A 24,646-nucleotide genomic window follows, 5' to 3' on the forward strand; every position below is an offset into this window, starting at 1 on the left:
TCATGGATTTCAAAATTTTCTGACAGCAAGACAAATTTATCTTTCAATTCCACTTTGCCATAAACTTTTTTAAAGTACTCTCATTTATTTGCCAGTATTCTAAAACATATATCGAGCTTGTGAGCAGTAACTTTGGCATTATCAAATTTAAAACAAACACCAAGCACACAGAAACTAGAAATTTTGTGAGATGACAAAACCCAGGAGATGTAGTCTGTGCTATGAGTTACTGTGCATTGTCAAAGTTTTTAATAGCATAAGTATTTCTTAGTTTAAATGGAGCATTGCTCACTGCAGAATACTTGTAGAATAAGCAAAACACAAAAATGAAAACCTAAAGCATTCAGAATCTCCAAGACTTCTGTGAATGTCTTCCCTCCTTCCTTTTATGTGTACATAGAAATGCATATGATTATGATATTAAACCACTTTTTATGGGGCAAATATTTGGCACAATGGTTAAGATGCCACTTGGAGCATCCACATCCCAGTATGTACCCAGGGAGGCAGCAGATGATGGTTCAAGTACTTGAGACCTTGCCACCTATGTGAAAGACCCAGATTGAGTCCCAGGCTCCTGACTTCAGCGTGGCCAAGCCTAGTTATTGGGGATGTTTGAGAAGCGAAACAGTGGGTGGAAGATCTCTTTGTGTCTATCCCTTTCTCTCTGCCTTTCAAATAAAATGAAGATTAAAAAAAAATCATAGGCCGGTGCCACAGCTCACTTGGCTAATCCTCCACCTGCAGCGCCGGCACTCCAAGTTCTAGTCCCGGTTGGGGTGCTGGATTCTGTCCCAGTTGCTCCTCTTCCAGTCCAGCTCTCTGCTGTGGCCCGGGAAGGAAGTGGAGGATGGCCCAGGTCCTTGGCCCTGCACCCACATGGGAGACCAGGAGGAGGCACCTGGCTCCTGGCTTCAGATTGGTGCAGTGCACCAGCCGCAGTGCGCCAGCCGTGGCAGCCATTTGGGGAGTGAACCAACGGAAAAGGAAGACCTTTCTCTCTGTCTCTCTCTCTTTCATTGTCCACTCTGCCTGTCAAAAAAAAAAAAAAAAAAAAAAAAAAAAGCTAAAGCCATGTTTTTAACCCATATTACCCTGACTTCCATTGTGACAAAATGTGACAAATGATGTATCCTAAGTGCATGGAAACATAACCAATGTGGGAAACAACTGTCAGCACTGTGCCCATTTTAACACCCCTGTCAGGGTCCATCCCCAGCATTTCATCTGCCTCTCGTAGTGCAGCCCTGGTTATTAGGTGTGTGTGGCCTGAGTTAAACAGCACTCTCCCAGAGAAAACCTTGGACTCTGGGGGAGAGTTTGTGGCCTTCCTTTATCCCAACTAGTTGCTGGGAATTTATTTATTTATTTATTTATTTTTGGTAATAAAAGTTTACTCAGTTCTCTTCATTCTTCCTTATTGGCAAGGCAGGAGTGACTTACAAGGTCATAAATACTTTTAAAACCATGTCATCATCCATCCTACACCTGTGCCAATTAGGCAACCTCTCATTAAGCTGATTTTCTCAAGCACCCCTCAGAGTTGCTCTTGAACTCTGTGTCTTAAAAGCTGTCATGTCCTGGAAGCGCAGTGACTGAAATGGCGTTCTTCAGAGACGACTTCATCCGTTGTCTGTACTCCACGCTTGAAGGCTTGATTATAATTCTGAGCATGAAATTACAGAGCCTTTGAGGCATTTTCATTCCCCTGGTATTTTATTCAGAAATTGCAAAAATACTGTCATAGATACTAGAAGAATCCATTTTCCTTTAAAGGAATGCAGCAGATACCGTGTGGGAAGCAGGGTTGTGTGAAACACCTGCCCTTGAAGACTGCCTGTTTTCTTGGGGACAGATCGAATGGACACAAATAGAACTGAAAAACTGAAGAGGGTGTGTGATAGGTGGGCACTGATAGGGCTGTGGTGGCTGGCTCTCCTGCTTGCAGTTTCTGGGGTATTTTTAGCAGCATCAAGTTCATGGCAGTGTGAGCTCAACTTAGTCATTTAGTTCCAGTTCAGACAAATGGCTGGCAGAATCTTTGGCTTAGCTTATGCTGTGTTGGTCTCAGGTTCGTTATCACTGTTATTATTGGAAAGGCAGAGACACAGCGATCTTCCATTACTGTTCACTTCTCAAATGCCCACAGAAGCCAGGGCTGGATTAGCAGGAAACCAGAAGCCCAGAACTCCATCCTGGTCTCCCACTTGGGTGGCAGGGATTCAGGTAGTTGAGCCATCCCCTGCTGCTTCTCAGGAAGCACATTAGCAGGAGACACTCTTTTATGGCATGTGCCAATCCCAAGTGGTGTCTTGATTGCAGCAGCTAACGCCTGTCCCAAAAGGGCAGCTCTAAAGCAGACTTCAAAGGATTAGCCCAGCGTCTTAAGTTTTATTCCTCCTTGGTGTCAGAAAGACCTTTCATGTAAATTTAGATGTGACCCTTAAATATTGTGGTTCCCTAATTACGATTTATCCTTATTTGCCACACAAATAACTGCCTTTAAAAAGTCATATGAATTGAAAGTTAAATTTGAAAATCTTGTTTAAAAACACGAGCAACATTTATTTGAACTTCTCATCTCTCCCAATGAAAAAGATTTTATCTGAAAGCCTTAGAAGAATTCACAAACATACTCAGTAGTTTTGAGTATGTCAAATTGTAAGACTTTTCCATATCATAATTATAAAACAAGTTCAAATGCAAACAGCAGCATGGAAAAAGTTTAATGTGTATGGTATGAGCAGTAACCTTAAAGTAAAAATCATTAAAAAAGGTACTGATGTTAATAACCCTGGTACATAGAAATCAATAAATACTAAGACCGCAGTAGATGGACTACACAAGAGAAAACTCAGAGGAAGGAATATTAAAAGCCAAATAAGATGTGAAGACACTGTTAGCCCTCACTAGGAGTTTTCAGAGATGCCACTTTAAGTCAGAAGAAGCAGGGTAGGCGTTTGGTCCAGCAGTTAAGATGCTGGTTAAATTGTCTGTGTTCTGCATCACGTTTGATTCCCTACTCTGGCTCCCCACTCCAGCTTCCTGCTGATGCAGAGCCTGGAAGGCCCAGATGATAAGCCAGGTGATTTATTTCCACACCCTTTGTGGGCATTTGAGGAGTAAAGTAGGGGATGGAGGTGTTCTCTGTCCCTCTGTCACTTACGTCAGTATCCCACATCTCAGTGCCTAGGTTCAAGTGCTGGCTCGGATCCCACTTCCAGCTTCCTGCTAGTGCACATTCTAGGAGGTAGCACATAATGGCTGAAGGAATTGGGTCCCTGCCACCCATGTGTGACACCTGGAGCTAGTTCCCAACTCCTGTTTTAGGCCTGGTGCAGTCCTGGCTGTTGTAGACATTTGAAAAGTAAACCGGCTGATAGAATCTCTCTCTCTGACTCTCAAATAAAATAAATAATTTTTTTTTTGACAGGCAGAGTGGATAGTGAGAGAGAGACAGAGAGAAAGGTCTCCCTTTTTGCCGTTGGTTCACCCTCCAATGGCCACTGCGGCCGGCGCATCTCGCTGATCCGAAGCCAAGAGCCAGGCGCTTCTCCCGGTCTCCCATACGGGTGCAGGGCCCAAGGACTTGGGCCATCCTCCACTGCCTTCCCGGGCCATAGCAGAGAGCTGGCCTGGAAGAGGGGTAACTGGGATAGAATCCGGCGCCCCAACCGGGACTAGAACCTGGGGTGCCAGCGCCGCTAGGCGGAGGATTAGCCCATTAAGCCACGGATAAGAGATGCTTCTTTCACCTGTTACATTAGTGTGCAGTGTGCAGTTAAACAAGATCCACTTGTTCCTGATATGGATGTGAGTGGATAACATTCTTGTAAAGAAATGTAGCAATATGTAGTAAGAGCTTTAAATTTTAATAACATGGTATGCCTTAATAATTCTAGGAACTAACTCAAGAAAATTGAGGTTAAAAATGTCAGCATAAAAGAATAGTTATTATTTTCTTTGCAGCATGAAAACCCTTGTACTGTCTCAGCTATTTCTCAATACTAGCACTGTTCATTAAAGTGTTAATAGACAATGGTATTCACATCATGGTGAATCTTGCAACTAGAAAAAATGATGGTTCTTACAAAGAGAGTTTTGTAATAAAATGAGAAGATGTTCATTACATCATTGTACAGTGAAAATACTGGATAAGATGATATTGTACTATTTTTCATATGGAACACCTGCCACAAAAGGAGTGAACTGATAGGCCGAGATGTGAACAGTGCAGTTGCCCAACAGAAATAGAATTCCATGATTTTTTTTTTCTGATTCTTAGTTTTTGGTACTTTCCAGTTATTTTTACAGTAAGCATTTATAAACAGGGTTTTTTTTTTCCCCAAAATGGCTTTGTAGAAACTTAAAACATATGTTACGGACTTGGACATCTGAATCATATCTCTCGGGGTATATGAAGTATATTACCAACAGGAATTTTTCCCATTTTAAAAATAATTTACCTTTTGAACGCTGAAAGTTTCCAGTTAACAGTGATGCATGTTTATGAATACAGTGAAATATTGCTATACATGTACACAGTGGGTACCTGTCAAATCTGAGTGATTAGTGTCTTCTTCTCTTTGTCTTTATGGTTGGAGCCTTGGAGCTCCTTTCCTCATGTTCAGAAGATCTGTGACAGATTATCATGAACTATAGTCACCCCACTGTGCTATATGTTGCTAGGAACATATTCCTTCTGTCTAACTCTTATCTGTTACCTGTTATCCAACCTTTGTCTATACCTAACTACCTCTCTAGCCTTTTAGTAATTGCTATCCTGTGTTGAGGTTGAGTTTTTTTTTAACTTCCACATATGAGGGAGAACACGTGGACATGTGATATTGTCTTTCTATGTATGACTTACTTAACTTGCATGATGTCTTCCAGTTCCATCTACTTTGCTGCAAATTACAGAATTGCATTCTTTTCTATGTCTGAATCATATTCTCTTGTGTTTAGGTATCACATTTCTTGATCCATTCATGTGTTAATGGACACTTTCATTGATTCCATATCTTTTGTGAATAGTGCTGCAATAAATATGGTGGAGCAGGTATCTCTTTGGTACAATGATTTCATGTCTTTTTCAGTAATGGGGTTGCTTTATGATATGGTAATTCTATTTTTAGCTTTTAAAAAAAATCTTCACGTTGTTTTCTGGTTGTACTAGTTTACATTCCTATCAACAACGTGTGAGAATTCTTTTTTCTCCATATAGTCTCAAACCTTTTTGTTACTTTGTGTATTTTTTATAAAATCAGTTCTAACAGAATTGAGTTAGTATCTCATTGTGGTTATTTTTCTCCCAGAAACTTTTTATTTAAGGTGTACAACCTCCATGCATTTCAAAAATACAACTTTAGGAACATAGTGATTCTGCCCACTGTACCCACCCTCCCACCTGCACTTCTACTCTTCTTCCTCCTCCCTCTCCTATTCCCATTCTTATTTTTTACTAAGATCTATTTTCATTTAACTTTATTTTTTTGAAGATTTATTTATTTACTTGAAAAGCAGAGTTATGGAGAGAGAGAGAGAGAGAGCGAGAGCGCTTCCATCAACTGGTTCACTGCCTAAATGGCTGCAACAGCTGGAGCTGGACCGATCTGAAGCCAGGAGCCTGGAACTCCTTCTGGGTCTCCCACATGGGTGCGAGGGCTGAAGGACCTGGGCAATATTCTACTGCATTCCCAGCTCAGAAAGCTGGATCATAGATGGAGCAGCTGAGTCTTGAACTAGCTCCCACATGGGATGCCAGCACATGGGATGCAGACAGCGGCTTTACTTGCTATGTCACAGTGCTGGCCCCATTTTCCATTAACTTTAAACCCATAAGATTAACTCTGTACTAATTAAAGAGTTCAACGAATAGTATGGAAAAAAAATGTTCCTCAATAGTGGAGATAAGGGCTGTTCAAAGTAATTGCGCAGATCAGAGAGAACATATGGTATTGTCCTTTTGGGACTGGCTTGTTTCACTGAGTTTAATGTTTTCCAGTTGTATCCATTTTCTTGCAAATGACAGGATTTCATTTTTTTTTTTTACCACTGTGTAGTATTCCATGGTATACATATCCCTTAATTTATCCAGTCTTCAGTTGATGGACATTTGGGTTGATTCCATATCTTAGCTATTGTGAATTGAGCTGCAATAAACATAGGGATGCAGATAACTCTTTTGTTTACTGATTTCACTTCCCTTGGGTAAGTTCCCAGGAGTGGGAAGGTTGGGTCATATGGTAGATCTATACTGAGATTGCTGAGGATCTCCATACTGTCTTCCACAATGGCTGGGCCAGTTTACATTCCCACCAACAGTGGATTAGGGTATCATTTTTCCCACGTCCTCGCCAGCACTTGTTGTTTATTGATTTCTGTATGAGAGCCATTCTAACGGAGGTGAGGAAAATCTCATTGTGGTTTTTTTTTGTTTTGTTTTGTTTTGTTTTTTTTGACAGGCAGAGTGGACAGTGAGAGAGAGAGAGACAGAGAGAAAGGTCTTCCTTTGCCGTTGGTTCACCCTCCAGTGGCCGCTGCGGCCGGCACACTGCGGCTGGCGCATCTCGCTGATCCGAAGGCAGGAGCCAGGTGCTTCTCCTGGTCTCCCATGGGGTGCAGGGCCCAAGCACTTTGGGCCATCCTCCACTGCACTCCCGGGCCATAGCAGAGAGCTGGCCTGGAAGAGGGGCAACCGGGACAGAATCCAGCGCCCCGACCGGGACTAGAACCCAGTGTACCAGCGCCGCTAGGTGGACAATTAGCCTATTGAGCTGCGGCGCCGGCCTCATTGTGGTTTTGATTTGCATTTCCCTGCTAGCTAGTGATCTTGAGCATTTTTTCTTGTGTCTATAGGTCATTTGGATTTCCTCTTTTGAAAAATGCCTGTTCAAGTCCTTTGCCCATTTGTTAACTGGATTGTTTGTTTTATTGTTGAGTTTCTTGTGCTCTTTATATATTCTGGGTTCTTAATCCTTTATCAATTGCATAGTTTAAAATAACTTTTCCCATTTTGTTGGTTGCCTCTTCACTTTGCTGAGTGTTTGTGTTGCAGTGCAAAAGCTTCTCAATTTGATGTAATCCCATTTGTCAATTTTGGCTTCAGTTGCCTGTGCCTCTGGGGTCTTTTCCAAGAACTCTTTGCCTATGCCAATATCTTGCAAGGTTTTGCTAATGTTCTCTAATAATTTGATAGTATTTGGTCATAAATTTAGGTCTTTATCCATTTTGAGTGGACTTTTGTGTAAGGTGTAAGGTAGGGATCTTGCTTCATACTTATTGTGGAGATCGAATTTTCCCAGCACATTTGTTGGAGACTGTCCTTGCTCCAAGGATTGGTTTTAGCTCCTTGGGCAAATAAAAGTTGGTTGTAGATGCTTGGCTTGATTTCTGGCATTTCTGTTCTGTTCTAGGTCCTTGAAATGCATTGATAGCTCATTTATTTGGTGCCTTTCCAATTTCTTGATGTAGGCACCAAATGCTATAAACTTTCCTCTTAACACTGCTTTTGCTATCCCATAAGTTTGATGTATTGTATTGTCATCTTCATTTGTTTCCAAAAATGTTTTATTTTTCTTTTGATTTCTTCTATGACCCACTGTTTATTCAGGAGCATGCTGTTCAGTTTCCATATGCTTACGTATGTGCTAGAGATTCTTGAGTTGTTGATTTCCAGCTTCATTCTATTGTGGTCTGAGAAGATGCCAGGTATGATTTCAATTTTTTTGAATTTGCTGATCCTTGCTTTGTGGCCTAGCATGTGGTCTATTTTAGAGAAAGTTCCATGCACTGATGAGAAGAATGTGTATCCTGCAACTGTAGGATGAAAAGTGCTATAGATATCTGTTAGATCCATTTGGTCTGTAGTGTCAATTAACTCTGTTGTTTCCTTGCTGATCTTCTGTCTGGTTGATCTGTCCATTGCTGAAAGTGGGGTATTGAAGTCCCCCATTACTATTGTATGAGAGTCTATGTCTCCCTTTAGATCCATTAACAATTATTTTAAATAGCCAGGTGCTCTGTAATTAGGTGCATATACGTTTATAATAGTCACATCTTGCTGTTGAGTTGATCCCTTAATCATTACATAGTGCCCTTCTTTGTCTCATTTAACAGTTTTCATGTTAAGGTTTGTTTTGTCTGCTATTAGGATGGCTGCACCAGCTCTTCTTTTGTTTCTCTTAGCATGGCATCTTTTTCCATCCTTTCACTTGCAATCTGCATGTATCTTTGTTGGTGAGATGTATTTCTGGTAAGCAGCAAATAGATGGGTTTTGTTTTTTAATGCATTCAGCCAGTCTGTGTCTTTTATCTGGAGAGTTGAGGCCATTTACATTCAAGGTGATTATTGCCCCTGCCATTTTTCTGTAAGCATTCCTATTTTACTTTCAATTTCCTTTGCACTTTTATTGGGAGATTTTCTGCCTTTACTTTCTTTCTTAGTGATGACCATTTTTCTATGTTTCTGTGTGTAGCACATCCTTAAGCACCTTTTGTAAGGCTAGACAAGTGGGCAAATTCTTTCAATTCCATTTGTTATGGAAGGTCTTTATTTCAACTTAATTCATAAATGAGAGCTTTTCAGGGTAAAGTATTCTGGGTTGACAGTTTTTTTTCTTTTAAGACTTGGAATATATCTTGCCATTATCTCCTAGCCTGTAGAGTTTCTGATGAGAAGTCCACTGTGAGTATAATTGGAGATCTTCTGAAAGTAATCTGATGTTTCTCTCATGGGCATTTTAGTATCTTTTCTTCTTGTTTTACTTTGGAGAATTTGACTGCAGTGTGTTATGGTGAAGCTCTTTTCTGTTCATGTCTATTTGGGGTTCTTTTTGCTTCTTATACTTGGATGTCCCTTTCTTTCTCCAAGTTAGGGAAGTTTTCTGCAATTATTTCACTAAAAAGGCCTTTTAATCCATTCTTTCTTTCCATGCCTTCAGGAAATCCTAAAACCTGTATGTTGGGTCATTTGATACTTTCCCATAAGTCTGACACTGTTTGTTTGTTTGTTTTTTTCCAATTTTTCTTCTTCTTCTTTTTTTTTTTTAATTGGTATGACTGTAAAATTTCCAGAGATTTGTCTTCTAACTCAGATAATCTTTCTTCTGCCTCACGGAGTCTATTTTTTATGGCTTTCCACTGCATTTTTTATTTGATCTATTGAATTCTTCATTTCCACTATTTCATTTTGATTTGTGTTTAAAATCTCAAATTCATGAGAAAAATTTTCATTCATGTCATATATAGATTTCTTTAATTCCTGGATTTGCTTCTGATTACTTCTGGGTAATCCTACAATCAATTTTTTAAATTCCATTTCCAGCATTTCTTCAATCTCTTACTCTTCACATTCTAATGTTGAAGTGTTATTTTGTTTCTTTGGGGGTGTCATGTTGTCTTCTTTATTCTTGTTTCTTGAATTTCTGCATTTATTTTTAGGCATATGTGGAGATATTTATTGCTTTTTTTCCCCCATAATGGCTTTTATCTTTGGACTATTCCTCTGTGGCTTAGTGGAGTGTCTGCTCTTTCAGTGAATACCCAGAAGTGTGTGCTAGGTGTGGTCAGGGAGCTCTGTTCAGTGCTCCAGGGTGAGGGGAGTGTTCACAGTGACACCCAAGTTGCATGTGGTAAATCTCCTCTTTATTTATTTATTTATTGTTATTTTTGACAGGCAGAGAGGACAGAGAGAGAGACAGAGAGAAAGGTCTCCCTTTGCCGTTGGTTCACCCTCCAATGGCCGCTGCGGCCGGCGCACTGTGCTGATCCGAAGGCAGGAGCCAGGTGCTTCTCCTGGTCTCCCATGGGGTGCAGGACCCAAGGACTTGGACCATCCTCCACTGCACTCCTGGGTGACAGCAGAGAGCTGGCCTGGAAGAGGGGCAACCGGGAGAGAATCCGGCGCCCTGACTGGGACTAGAACCCGGTGTGCCAGCGCCACTAGGCGGAGGATTAGCCTATTGAGTCATGGCACCGGCCCTTTTTTTATTTTTAATCAGAGGGGAGGTTTGATTAGCTCTTTTGATGTAGTCACACTCATCTCCTCTCCTCCAAGGAGACCAGTGCTGGTGTGCCAGCCCCACTGGGTACCATATTCATCTGTCCTGCCACAGGAACCACACAAAGGATCCGTGCAGTCCTGGGTGTGAGCATGGATCCCACAGCAATGACTCTCACCAGGGAATCAGGGAGCCCCAAGTGTGTGGCACTGCCCCCGGTGACCGCCCGAAGACCCAGCCTCACCTTGCACTCTCACACACAGCCTGAGTGTTTTCACAGTCCTAACACACAAGGCTTCCACAGTCATGGGCACCCAGCTCCCTGTCAGTTCTCCCAGCCAGACTCAGGCATCTCCCCTTGGCTGATTGCTGGGTGCGTAGATACCGTCTGGCCCAGCTGTTATGTATGTCCAAAATGGTGTCTGCCCTCTTGGCTATTTACAGGACGCAAGTGCCTGGTGGCCAGGGAGAGAGAAACGTTCCTCCCTTTTTCTCCTCTAATTTGTAAGGTACACTGTTCCCCACAGGGCTCCAAAGCAGGCTCACACCAGGCTCTTCCTGCACCTTTAGCACCAGTGGCTTGGGCTGCTGCAGTTTAGTCTTACTTCACTCTCCAAAGCTGGTGCTGAGGCTCTCGGCTGCTGGGGTCCTGAGTTGTGCTCATCCACACCCTCCACACACATCTACAGTGTCTGTTTAATTTGCATGGAATTTCCCCCCTAACTCTTCCCTGAGATTACACTGTCTACACTTTTTTTTTTAACTATCTTCCCTTAGGCTAGAGCATTATGCTCCCTCCCTGTTTGGCCATATTGGAACTCATATTCTCATTGTGGTTTTAATTTGCATTTCCCTAATGGAACCGAGCATTTTTTCATACGTTTGTTAGTCATTTGTATTTCTTCATTTGAGAAATGTCTGTTCATATCATTTGCTGATTTCTTAATTTCATTGAGTTTTTGTTATTGTTGAGTTTTGGAGTTCCTGTTGTATGCTTGATATTAACCCTTTGTCAAAGGAATGGTTTGCAAATATTTTCTCCCTTTCTGCTGCTTGCCTCTTCAGTCTCTGTTTGCTTTGCTGCGCAGAAGCTGCTTGATTTGATCCTATCCCATTTGTCTCGTTTTTCTTTCCTTGCCTATGCTTTTGAGGTCCTAGCCAAAAGCTACCAAAATGATTTACAAGTAAAGTTTATTTTTGAAGCATTGACTCACACAGATTTTTTTTTTTTTAGTACTCTGAGAATTTCTTTATTCTTTTCTTAAAACTTTCAGTAATAACAACAAAAGCAGAGTTCACAGGCACCCTTGAGTTAGCATTGCTAGGATGTTGTATTTCTGAGCAAAGTTTAAACTCACATGGGCACACTCTTCTCTTGCAGATGTCGTCTGCTGCTGAAAATGGAGATGCAGCACCTGGAAAACAAAACGAAGAAAAAACCTATAAAAAGGTGAGTGTTTTATTTTCTTTCTTTGACCTGGAAAGAGAAGCGCTGAGTTATTGCTTGGTCAGATAGTGTGGCTGTGGGCTCCTACTTCCTCCAAAGCTGCTGTAAGTTGCTCTCTGTTTCCTTTTGGCTCTGTAAATACCAGAAGCCTGGTGACTTAAATGACACTGCTGTATTATCTTGGAGTTCTGTAAGTCACAAGCCTGACCTGGGTCTCCCTGGGCTGAGATCCGGGTGCCACATTCCTTCCTGGGGGTCCAGGGGGAAAGTCTGTCACCTTGTGAGTTGTCCAGCTCCTGCATGCTGCCTGGGTTCTCTGTGCCATGGCTCCCTGCCATTTCAAAGCCAGCAGTGGCCCTGGGGTCTCTCTAAGGCTCTGTTACTCTTTAAAGGACCTACGTGATTACTTAGTGCCTTCCTGGATAATCCAGAAGAATTTCTTTTATTCACCTGATCAGCAACCATAATCCCCTTAACCCCTTCTTGCCCTATAACATCGTTTGATCTCAGTTCCCAAGGATTAGGGTGTGGGCTTCCTTGGAAGACATTTTTCTGCGTGATAGCATGATAGGGAATATTGGAGAAAGGTGGTTATTTGAAGTCCCTAATTCCTAAGAATCGGGCTCTGTGCATGTGTAGTGTACTGTGGCTGGTGTTGGAATCCTTTATTTTTCTTACTTCTCTTCAGTAGACTTTTAAAAATCTACTTTTGCCTCCTTCACCTTATATAAACTTCTAAGATTTTGTGTCTTCCACCCATTTAACAAAAATCACTTTTTTCAGCCTTTCCAGTGTGTCTTACCCTACCACTCTTTGACTTTTTTAGAGTCTTGGCTCCTAGCAACCATACTAATGTTCAGAAACATTACTGGGTAAAGCATGTTCCCAGGCACCATTACTCCTGATTACAAATTGACTGTACATTTTAGCTTTTAAAATATTTTTTTCTTCTTGCCCTCTTTGGAGTAGGAGGTTTAGAAACTGAAGTTTTATTATACTTGAAGTTTCTATTTTTCATTTTCCCTTTATTGTTTGGTGGATAGCTAGGGAGAAGCTTTGGCATAAAGTACGTGGATCTTCTGGTTTGACAACATGTTCAGATTCTGGAACTGACACGAGGGACTTCCTATTCCATTTCCATGTAGGAGATGTTGCCCTTTTTCCGTGTATACCTTTTTTATCTGACTTTTCCAGCCAAACCTAGAAATATCAACAGGGTGATTGTCATTCAGAGTGGTAAAGTGATTGGGGAGAGTAGGGTGAGGTTGACTCAGAGGAATCACCTTGCACAGTGCACTGTTATTTATTTTTAGACACAAGTAAAACCAAATCCTGTTCTGTTTATCCAGAACTGCTTGTGAATTCAGCAGAGCAGGAGGCCAACACAGAGATGGTTCAGTTGCCAGCTGTTATTACTTCAGGTCACTTGTGGGCAGTGTTCAGGAACAACATGAAGATGTCCTGAGATTCTAGGCTGAATTCTGACCTGCAGGAGCTCTATGGTGATGCAGAAGTAGTAGAAAGAATATGACCAAGGCATCTTAGAGTTGCTAAGTGTGCCCTGACCCAGAATTTATTAAAGCAGGATTTCAGTAATATTTTAGATATGGTTCTGTGATTAATGTCTCTTATAGGGTATTTGACTCAGGTTGGGAAGGTTATAAAAACTATGAATGAGATTCTGTGGTACAAAATAATTCCAGTCAATATAGCAGACTCTGGGAAGATGAGGGAACAACAGTGACAATAGTAACCCAACAGTTTTGTTTTGTTTTGTTTTGTTTTGTTTTTTGTAATGTGTGCTAATGATAGAAGTCTTTACCATGATCTCTAATTTTAGAAAGGATACTTAGTGGAGGGAGAGATATGTGGTCTCTGAGAAAAACAGCTACAAACACACAAACAATAAAACCAGCATAACACGTAGAACTTTAATGCTCAATACATAAAACACTGATGAACACAGCAAGAATGGGTCATTTAAGGAACATGTTGCTTTACTAAGAGTCCAGCGAATTACTCAGTTTAACTCTTCATTAAGCAGAGGGTCATCAGACTGGAGAAGATGTTAATGGTGGAGTCAGGAGAGGTGATAATAAGAAGCACATTGGCTATTGTGAATGTGTTTGTATCTCTATCCAGATAAAAGGACTTGACCTTCGTGTAGAGGAAACCCGTGAATGTGAACTTTGAATGATTTTGTGAGTGTAAAATATGGGAGATAAGCAAATATTATCACTGTTATCAAAAACGAGGGAAAGGTTGATTGTGGAATCCAGCTGGTAAGACAGTCGTGGGATTCCACCATAATTTGAGCATTATTACTAAATAATATGGTTTATTTACATTTAGAGAAGAAATGCATGTCTTTCACAAACCTGGAAAAACTGAGCAAGATATAGTTGTTAACTCCATTTCCTATTGTGAAAGAATAAATTAGTTATAGATAAGAATGAATCTTGTTTTAAAAGCATCTGGGGCCGGCGCTGTGGCACAGCAGGTAAAGCTACCACCTGCAGTGCCGACATCCCATATGGGAGCTGGTTCGAGTCCCTGCTGCTCCACTTTTGATCCCACTCTCTGCTATGGCCTGGGAAAGCAGTAGAAGATGGCCCAAGTGCTCTGGCCCCTGCACCTATGTGGGAGACCCAGAAGAAGCTCCTGGCTCCTGGCTTCAGACTGGCGCAGCTCTGGCCATCGCGGCCATCTGGGGAGTGAACCAGCAGATGGAAGACCTTTCTCTCTCTCTGTGTAACTCTGACTTTCAAATAAATAAATCTTAAAAAGAAAGTGTCTGGGAGATTCGGTGGTACTCCTTCAGACAAGATGGAGAAATGTGAATTAAATATTATAATTAGTGTGTTTGCACCTGGTTGGGTTACAGGTGCCAAAGAAAGGCGGTTTTACCCCTTCTTCACTTGGTCTTTACCAGCAGCATGTGTGAGTGGCTCACGCAATAGCATTTTGACCCAGGACCTTAGTGAAAGCATGCAAGCTGTACTTTGCAAATGACAAACTAAAAACGAACTGAAAATGTTAGCTAACAGCCAGAATGTGTGTGTCAGCAGAGCCATGTTGTGTTTCATTAGCTGTGTTCCTTCACAGATACCTTGGAGTCAAATTTCTTTCCTGGTCCTGAAGCTCTGACTCTCAGGTGTGCACCTGTTTGAAGAGCTCTGTTGATGGTTGTGGTTTTGCTTCTGTCTCAAGCCAGTCTGTGGATCCCAGGTTAATCAATCCCTGATTGTGCTAAGAACAGAGAAGAAAACAAAGGAGTTCATAAGGAACTCACGGTCCAGTGGGGGAGGCAAGAAAGGAAAAGGCTTGTAGGTTTACAGTACTCTATAATGAGGTGATCAAAAGGAGAAAACAGCATGAGTTAGGGTTAACCAGCAGGCTTCAACTTTCCTTCTGTCCTGAGCTCCAGATCTACTGGACAGCTGCCAGCAACACTCAGCATCATGAGTGCTGTGACTTAGGGAACACTGAGTGTTCATGGAACAATTTTATACTCTCTGTGTCTATTATTTGCACATGGTTATTTAGGTTGGCTGCTTTTTGTTCTTCCACTTGACCATTTCCCTCATCCATTATCAGTTTTGGCAAAGCCCAAAAAGAATGTTGAGAATCAGCAGTAATGTTAATGCCTTCAGCTAATGGCTCAAATAAGAAGTTTGCTTTTAGCTGTGTAAAACAAACATGTTGCCTACTAAGGTAGACATTTGTGGCTGCCTGGCTGTATTTGCACAGTGAGGTATCTGTATTCTCAGTTAATTTATTGTCTTCTGCAAGAGTTACAGATGCAAAAGCCTACAGGGGCCAGGCAGATAATGAGAGTGAAATCACGAGGAGGACCTTGGTAGACTGGAGAATTAGTGCCTTCTTTGAAGAGGGCAGGTGGCACTCAGCCCCGATTAACAGAATTGTGCCTGAATGCTCACCCAGGACTGCCAGATCACCTCATTTTTTTTGGGAAACCAGAAATAAGGATTTTGATGTGTAATTTTCCAAGTTTCAAATGTCAACAGGTATTCAACTGATCTTTGCTAAACATCAGAATACACTCTGGACAAAACATACCATGAACCATGCCTGCCCTTCTGGTAGTGGACAATTTGCAATCTGTAACCCACTATTGGCTTAGGAAAGCAAGGTAGGGTAGAGAATACAAACAAAATGCATGTAAGAACTTGTTTCTGCTTCCCATGACCTTACATTTTATTTAGGGGAAAAAATATGGATCCATGTGGAAAAAAGTCAATCTTACAAGTCCTAAAGAGCTTGAAACTCATTATAGTCTTCTGCGACTTTCTCAGACTTGTTAGTTAGCAGAGCTCTTTGCTAGAACAAAAATTCATCATTGTTCATTTCTTTGCATCTTGGCAGAAAATCCTGTGGCTGTAGAGACATTGCCTTCAGATTCACCTGCGCATTGTCTCAGTGTTGTGAAGTCTGGTGAGCCCAAGCAGAGAATCAGGGTGAGCAGGGAGTGTTGGAGGAATAGGAGAGGCTGGCCTGAACAAAGTGTCAGTGTTTAGGAACGGTCACTGGCGATTTTGGAAGTGAGGATTGGCTCTAAATGACAGTTTGGAAGTGTGGGCTGGCCAGCCTTGGTTGCTGGTTTGAGAAGTTTGAATCTTACACTCAAGGTCAGTGCCATCCAGGAGAGGTCGTTGCAGTGATGAAAATGTTCTATGGTCTACACTGGTGCAGTAGCCACATTTGAATTGTGGTCACTGGGTCAAGGAACTGGATATTTGACCTTATTTTAGCTAATTTAAGCATAAATAAGCACTGTGGCTGGTGGCTATAATGTTGGCCAGTACATTTGTAGGCAGGCGATGAGGAACTGTGACGTTGTTGTAGACGCTCTTGACATGACTCTACAAGCCTAATGGCAGTGTGCAAGTTGCATGGGGTCAGGAAGAATAATATAAGGAGGCTTTTGTGTTGTTTGAGCCACAAAGTCAGATTAAAAGTTGAGTAGGAAAAGATATGGGGAATGTTTTTTATTGGGGGGAGGGGGGGAACACAGGGGCTACCAGAATTTTTCTGCCACAGATGGAAGTAGAAAAGTGTGGGAAAGAGCGCTATGTTTTCTTTCATTTGGAAGGAAGATGGGATAGGCATGAGTTCATGTTAGGAAGGTTGATTTAGACTGAAGTTAAATATTGGTACTAGAGATTGGAGTTTTCTCTGTTATATATGTGAAGAGGTGGCCAGCCCAGCCCAGCCCCACCCCGTCTCACCCTTGTGAAGCCAACACATAGCTTGGTGACGTGTGCTGGGTCACTGAGCAGTTCTTTGTCAAGGAGATTATTAATATCTAGTCACATGGTATCCTGATTTTGTGATCTGTCTGTTGGAAGGGTGTTTCCCAACCACCAGGGCCTGCTGTGACATGGGAAATATTTACCCCTGCCATTTGCCTTTCTTCCTCTCCCCTGTCCTCTCTGTCCCTCCTCCCTGAGCCTGCCCACACTAGACCTCCAGCAGGCACTTCTGGTGTTGGGGACCACAGGCTGCTGTCGGTAGTAGAGGTAACCAGCCTTTGGCATCAACAGGTTGACTGTATGGATGCCAAGCCTCCTTTGCAGGTGTCCATAATGGCAGGTGCACTGGATGGCAGCACTCAGAAGGCTGTAATACAAGACCAGCCTGATGAGGATGCCCCTGTGGTGGGATCTTTGACCCAAGTGCCCCAGTTTTTTTTTTTTTTTAAGATTTTTTTTTTATTTGAAAGGCAGAGTTACAAAGAGGGGAGGAGAGACAAGGGGAGAGAGAGAGAAAGAGAGAGAGAGAGAGATCTTCCATCTGCTGGTTCACTCCCCATATGATCTCAATGGCCTGGGCTGTGCCAGGCTGAAGCCAGAAGCCTGGAGCTGCTTCTGGGTCTCCCATGTGGGTGCAGAGGTCCAAGAACTTGTGCCATCCTCCACTGCTTTCCCAGGCCTTTAGTAGGGAGCTGGATTGGAAGTGGAGCAGCAGAATATTGAACCAGCGCTGGTATGGAATGCCAGTGTCCCAGGCAGAGGCTTAACCTGATACATCACAATGCGGTGCCCCAGCTTTTTAGGTGTTTATTTTTTTCAGTTTTTAAGACTTTGGCTGCTGTGGCAGCCCAGCATGTCAGCCAGTTTTCCCATCCCCAGAGGCAGGCAGCAAAGAGTGGGGCGGAAGTAATACTTGGCCCTAACCACATTCCAAGGAAAGATGTCTTTATTACCTTTTAAACATGAATAAGGTAATGGCCCTGAGACTCTTTGATCCTAGAGGAAGCATTTATTTAAACACAGAGTCTTTTTTATAAAACATCCCTGGAAAGATGCTCAGGCAGCTGCCTCTGGGGAGAACCGGACCCACAGATTCTCTCGGTGGGGAGCTACTCTGTATAGACTTTAGTGTGAATATTTAATCTTGAATCCTGTGGCTAAGTTGCTGTTCAAATCCTGAATAAATAACTCCTCAGAATTTTGGAGGAAGGACTTTGGACATGTTTTTGTTTCCAAGAGCCTGCAGCCTTTCCTTTCCTTCAGATCCTATGAAGTCACCACTGCCACGAAACAAGCAAGTGGGTTCTCTGCCCTGGTGTAACCACGTTCTGTGGCTTCACAGAGACATCCTTGTGCTTGCGGTGCGTGGCGGTTGTGGCGAATAGCAACCACTTTGGCTCTAGCAAGAGCAGCCCTTGGGCGCTCTGCATGGCATTTCTGCTTCACAGTCTTCCAGAACCCTAATCCGATGGTTCTCAATTGGACAGTTTGGCCCCCGGGGAACACGTGATGATGTGTAGAGGTTTGTTTGATTGGGGGATGGTGCTATTGGTTTCTTGGAGGTAGTGGCCAAGGATGCTGCAATTTACAATGCCCGGGACAAATCTCCAAAGCAAAGAATCACCCAAGTGTTGCCAATGCCCAGGCTGAAAACCCTTAGTACCTTTTTAGGAGAAGCATGGATGTAAGTTCTCTTCTTCCAGATACTAGTTTGTAACCTTGGGCATTTTTTTTCGCTGATCTGATTGTCAATTTTTCTCATGCATACAATGTAATTAATACTTACCCTGACCTGCTCGTGGTGCTGTGAGGATCAAGCAGTTTCACAGATGTGAACACATCCTGGCCAAGTAGATACTAATGAGTGAAGTCACTGCTTTTATGAGCCAGAGCATGGCTGCTGTGCTCTGATTTTCAGATTTGTCTGGGAGAACAGAACAAGGTGGCGCTGTGACTGCCTCCCCCAGCACTTCCTGGTGCTGGCTGTGACTAGATCTGGGCATTAGACAGTACCTGTGACTGTTGGGACAGAACACTGTCCAACAGCAATGGCTTTGGAAATGAGAGAGAAAGCTGTGTTCCTGATAGGGGACTGCTGTGGTGGTGTTTTGTTTTGTTTAAGATTTACTTTTATTTATTTGAAAGACAGAATTTCAGACAGAGGCAGGGATGAAAGGAGGGAAATAGGGAGGGAAAGACAGAGAGAGCGAGCGAGAGAGAGCGCGTGCTTCCATCCACTGGTTTGCTCCCCAAATGGCTACATCAGCTGGACCTGGGCCAGGCTGAAGCCAGGAGCCAGGAGCTTCTTGGTCTCCCAGGTGGGTGCATGGGCCCAAGCATTTGGGCCATCCTCTGCTGCTTTCTTGGGTGTGTTAGCAAGAAGCTGGATTGGAAGTAGAACAGCCAGAACTCGAACGAGTGCCCATATGGGATGCCAGTGTTGCAGGCAGCAGCTTTACCCACTATACCTCTGCTGTTGTGTTTTAAAACTTAAGCAGTGAGGTGAGCTTCATGGCTAGAGAGGGGCCCTAACATGGCCTGGCTACAGGCTTCTCATCTGGTCAGCAGCCCCTGGTCCGAGGGCCTGTGGCTTCTGTTCTACCTTTCCCTCCTGTTGTCTGGATATTTAAGAGTTGTTTGTTTTGTTTTTGTTTTGTTTTTTTCCTAGGTGACTCTTATGCTCTCATGTAAGAATGTAGAAATTTTAAATCCTGGAATCCTTTATTCTGAATTCTGAGACAGAAGACCCTCAGTGTACGTTAGGTGCCTGTTTGCCATCTGCTTCACTCATAGGGTGTGTGCCATGAGCAAACTTTGAACCTTGGCTGTCTTATGTTCATTGCCTACTGGAACAATTTTGTTTGTCAAATCCCATTGAGTTTATTCTAGTCAGAAGCATTAATGTAGTGAATCATGGCATAATTATTACCATTGAGAAATAATTTTAAAAGATAGGGTCATACTCAGAACTGTCATTTCTGAAGTATGTAGTGTACTTGTGTGCTGGCTACCATGTCTGCACTTTAGAATTGTTAGTTCATTTCACCTTTATTCCCCATATCTCTTATTCCCCGTATCTGTGGCTTCTGCGGCCTTGAGTTCAACCAACCATGGATCAAAGATGTTTGGGAAAAAAGTCATGCTTGTACTGAACATGGATGAACTTTTTTTCTTGTAATTATCCCCTAAACAATACAGTCTAACTATTTGGGGTCCATTGTATTAGGTATTATAAGTAATCTAGAGATGATTTAAAGTACACAGAATGTGTGTAATATAGCATTTTGTGTAAGGGACCTGAATATCCACAGATTTTTTAAAAATAAATTTTATTTATTTATTTGAAAGGCAGAACATAAGAGAGAAACAGATGAAGAGAGCTCCCATCCACTTCTTCACTCCCCAAATGCTAACAACAGCAAGAGCGAGGCCAGGCCAAGAAGGGAGCTGGAACTAAATCCAGTCTCTGCTTGGGTGGCAGAGACCTAAGTACTTGAACCATCACCTGCTGTCTTCCAGGGAGCTTGTTAGCGGGAAGCTGAATCAGAAGTGGAACTGGGACTTGAGCCCAGGTCCTCCAGTATGGAATTTAGGCATCCCAAGTGGTATCTGCCAAACACCCACCCCCAGCTGTGTATTTTGGCATCTCAGGGAGGTCCAGGAACCAGTCCCTTGCAAGTGCTCAGGAACGACTGTTTTGATGAAAGAATTGCAGATTCAGAGCAAGTGGGTGACAGGTGGGGATGTTAATCCAGCTGTTTCTACCATCTGCCAGACCTTCCTCACCACGCTACTTTCTGACCACTGTGGTGTCTACAGAGCACAGCTGCTTGTGACAGTTTGAAAGATGAATGGAGAGGCCAGCATTGTGGTGTTGTGGGTAAAGCCACTTCCTGTGATGCCGGCATCCCATGTGGGTGCTGGTTCGAGTCCCAGCTGCTCCACTTCTGCTACAGCTCCCTGCTAATAGCCTGGAAAAAAACAGCAGAAGGTGTTCCAAGAGCTTGAGTCCCTGCTACTCACGTGGGAGACCCGCAAGAAGCTCTTGGCTCCTGACTTCAGCCTGTCTCAGCCCCAGCCTTTGTAGCCATCTGAGGAGGGATTCAGCAAATGGAAGATCTCTCTCTCTCTCTCTTCCTTTCTTTCTCTCTCTCTCTCCTCTCTCTCTGTTACTCTGCCTTTCAGATAAATAAAATCTTTAAAAAAGAATGAAAGATGAATGAAATTAAATGATTTTTAAAACCATTGATTCAATTTTTTTAGATTTTCTTTATTTGAAAGAGTTACACAGAGAGAGAAGGAGAGGCAGAGAGAGAGAGAGAGAGAGAGGGAGGGAGGGAGGTCTTCCATCCATTGGTTCACTCCCCAATTGGTCACAATGGCCAGAGCTACACTGATCTGAAGCCAGGAGCCAGGAGCTTCCTCTGGGTCTCCCATGTGAGTACAGGGGCCCAAGGACTTTAGCCATCTTCTACTGCTTTCCCAGGCCACAGCAGAGAGCGGGATTGGAAGTGGAGCAACCGGGACTTGAATCAGCACCCACATGGGTTGCTGGCACGGCAGGCGGCAGCCTTACTTGCTACACCACAGCATGGGCCCCTCAATGGTTTTAAAATCTTACTTCCTCATGCGAAGTGGATCTTCCCTTTGAATACAGAATCTGAACTGTAGTCTCAAGAACAGCTTTTTCTAGAGAGTATATACCAATTTCAAAATGCAAAATAAATAGATTCCGTGGGCACTGTGTGGAATACTGAAAATAAGAAGATGAATATAAAGTGATAATTATACTTGAATGCAGCACTAAGAGCTGACAGTGAGGCATGAGATCCACTCGGCATCTGTGGCATATTTTGAGTTGTCAGATTGGGAAAAGAATATGTTTTAAAACCTGACAGTTCTATAGACTGTCACACAAAGGGTAATAACTAATAATCTGTTCAGTAGAAAAAAAAAAAAACTGGTAAAGAAAGTGATGGGTAGCAGGTTTACCATTTAGGGAGAAAATTCTCCCAAGTGGTATGCCTGTATTTTCTGGCAAATTCAGTTCCCTGTCTATTGCTCTTGTGTTGGTAACTTTCATTATAGCACATAAAGAAAGGTGAGGCTACCCAGGGCTCCTGTGCTGCTGCCCTGGAGACACTGAGCACATATTAAGAAGAGAAGGACCTTGTGGCGCCGGCACACCGGGTTCTAGTCCCGGTCGGGGCACCGATCCTGTCCCGGTTGCCCCTCTCCCAGGCCAGCTCTCTGCTGTGGCCAGGGAGTGCAGTGGAGGATGGCCCAAGTCCTTGGGCCCTGCACCCCATGGGAGACCAGGATAAGCACCTGGCTCCTGCCATTGGATCAGCGCGGTGCGCCGGCCACAGCGCGCCTACCGCGGCGGCCATTGGAGGGTGAACCAATGGCAAAAGGAAGACCTTTCTCTCTGTCTCTCTCTCACTGTCCACTCTGCCTGTCAAAAAAATTACAAAAAAAAAAAAAAAAGAGAGAGAGAGAAGGAAGAGGCAGTGGTGTGTGTCTCTATGGAGCTGTAAAATTAATATTTGTAGGATTACAAATTACTGTGTGTGGTTGTCACCCCCCCCCCAACTCTGTTATGTGTGTTCATCTGCAGGCAGATTAAGTTCAATGACAAGGAAAGTTTCTAATTGGTTATGGGGCTTAGTGCACTTTTCTCCTAGTGGAGACCTTGCACTGCTCTCATCTGCATGACTTCCCCTCATTCAGGATGTGCCTCTGTCTGCGTTGTGGGTCACGGAGCGTTCGGATATTGAACGCACAGCTGAAACAGAAGCTGTCTGATAGCATTCTGAGTCTCCTGTGCGCAGCTTTTGTACTGTGACCTTGTCATTTGTATGGGTGTGGTTAGTGCCTGGACTGTAAAATGCATTTGATTTATGTCCATGCACTCACTCACCCAGTTGACAAGAGTTTATTTAGCCTGGCACTGAGCTAGACCTTGGGGGTAGAGCAGAGGCCAAGACATAGTCTCTGCTCTAACAATGCCTTCATTGCTGTGATAATACAGACCAACCATATATATGCATATATTTAAATATAAGTTCTGTCAAATAATTGCCAACTTTAAAAGTGCCATGAAGAGAAAAGGCAGAAGAGGCCTGCGTTGTGGCTTAGATGGTAAAGTAACTGCTTGTTAAACCAGCATCCTATATGGGCTCCAGCTCAATTCCCAGCTGTTCCGCCTCCAGTGGAGCTCCCTGCTAATGCACCTGGGAAAGCAGTGGTTGACAGTCCAAGTACTTGCATCCCTGCCACCCACTTGGGAACCCAGGATGGAGGTCTGGTATTGGCTTCAGTCTGACCTAGCCCTGGCTGTTGGGGCCTTTTGGGGAGCGAACCAGCAGATGAAGATCTCTGTGTCTCTCTGCCTTTCCCTTTCTCTCTGTAACTTTGTCTTTCAAATAAATATCTTGAGAGAGAGAGAGAGAGAGAGAGAGAAAGAGAGAAAGAGAGAGAAGTTAGCCTAGCAGTTGAGATGCCCATGTTCCACATCAGAGTGCCTGGGTTTGATTTCTGGTTCTGGCTCCTGACTTCAGATGTAGACCTTGGGAAGCAGTGGGATTGGCTCAAGTCAGTGTGTTCTGGGTTCCCAGCTTTGGCCCTGACCCTGCCTTAGCCACTGCAGGCATCTAGGGAGTGAACCAGCAGATGGGAGGCACTCTCACTGTCTCTGTGTCTCAAATAAATAAAAAAGAAACAAATGGGCTATAATGAAAATAAAGGAAGTCAGGGGTGCTGCCTTTTCAATAAGGCATTCGGGGAGGTGACCCCAGTGCTGGGATCGCAAGAGTGAGGAGGAGCCATGAGAAGAGAGGGAGGAAGAGCATCTGATAGGAAGAAGGGCATTTACCACGCCCAGGAGGCAGCATGGTAGATTCAAGACCATGGAAGAGAAGCCCATGTAATGGAGAGTTTTCAAGGAGAGTGGACCACTGGGGGAGAGCAATGGGTCTCCCAGGGGCCACTGGCCAATGCTGTTATAGTTGGGACGATGCTGTCACAGTTGGAGGCATGCTGCTGTCACATGGTGGGTGAAGACCAGCAATGCTGTGGCATATCCTGCAATACACAGGACATCCCCACCACCACCACCATGGAAGACCATCATTCCCGAAAGTCAGTCATGCTAAGCTAGGAAATCCTGCGTTAGAGAAATGAACAGTGACCTGGAGGAAGATGGTGAACAGGAAGCGAAGAGAAGAACAAATGAGAGATATATTTCAGAGTTGACGCAGGCTGGACTCATGTGGATGTGGGAGGCGTGATAGGAGTGACTGATGCTCCAGGATTCTAGCTTGGGCTCATGGGTAGATAGGTGTTAGTGGACATTATCAGGATGGAAAGAAATGGTGAGGGGAAAGGAACTCTGCCAACCTGGGCATGTGGTTTGGGAATGTCAGTGAAGGAGAAAACTGAGTTGGCAGTGTGGATTTGGAACTCAGGGAAGAGGCCTGGGATTTGGCTTCCGTTTGTCAACCTGTAGATCTGCATGAATTGTTTACAGAGGTGGACAAAAGAGGTCCCAGGACTGTGAAACATCTGTATTTCCATATTACCTCCTAGGATCCTCCCCCACAGAGGTTATATTTCTAGAACAAGCCAGTTGGCCAAGTCGATGACTTATAATCCCCCCTGGCCTTCTGTTACCTACAGAAAAATTGCGCACTCCAAGAGCACTGCTGCAGGTGGGGCCTTTACAGTCCATCCCAGTGGGCGAGTCTTGGACTCTGGCCACACAGGATGTCTCGCTGGCCTCTTCTCCCTCTCTATTCCTCTGCATAGATGTGGGCTGCTCTGTAAGGTCTTCTTCCAGGACGGCTCTGCCGTTTCCTTTCCCTTCTTTCCCACGTGGGTGCCATAAATCACTGCTTCCCCAGGCTCCCCTCAGCACCATGCACTCA

General features: G+C 43.6%; 1 protein-coding gene across 2 annotated transcripts in view; it reads left to right on the top strand.

Moving 5' to 3' along the window:
- Window positions 1-24,646, top strand: part of PIP5K1B (phosphatidylinositol-4-phosphate 5-kinase type 1 beta) — a 324,487-nt gene that overhangs the window by 126,259 nt on the left and 173,582 nt on the right. For both annotated transcript variants that reach the window (XM_062207066.1, XM_062207065.1), the window contains one exon: window positions 11,383-11,451. In XM_062207066.1, coding sequence (XP_062063050.1) covers window positions 11,383-11,451 — 69 coding nt within the window. The remainder of the gene's footprint in view (window positions 1-11,382; window positions 11,452-24,646) is intronic.

The sequence above is a fragment of the Lepus europaeus genome, chromosome 12 (assembly GCF_033115175.1).
Source record: "Lepus europaeus isolate LE1 chromosome 12, mLepTim1.pri, whole genome shotgun sequence".
In the NCBI taxonomy this organism is placed as follows: Eukaryota; Metazoa; Chordata; class Mammalia; order Lagomorpha; family Leporidae; genus Lepus; species Lepus europaeus.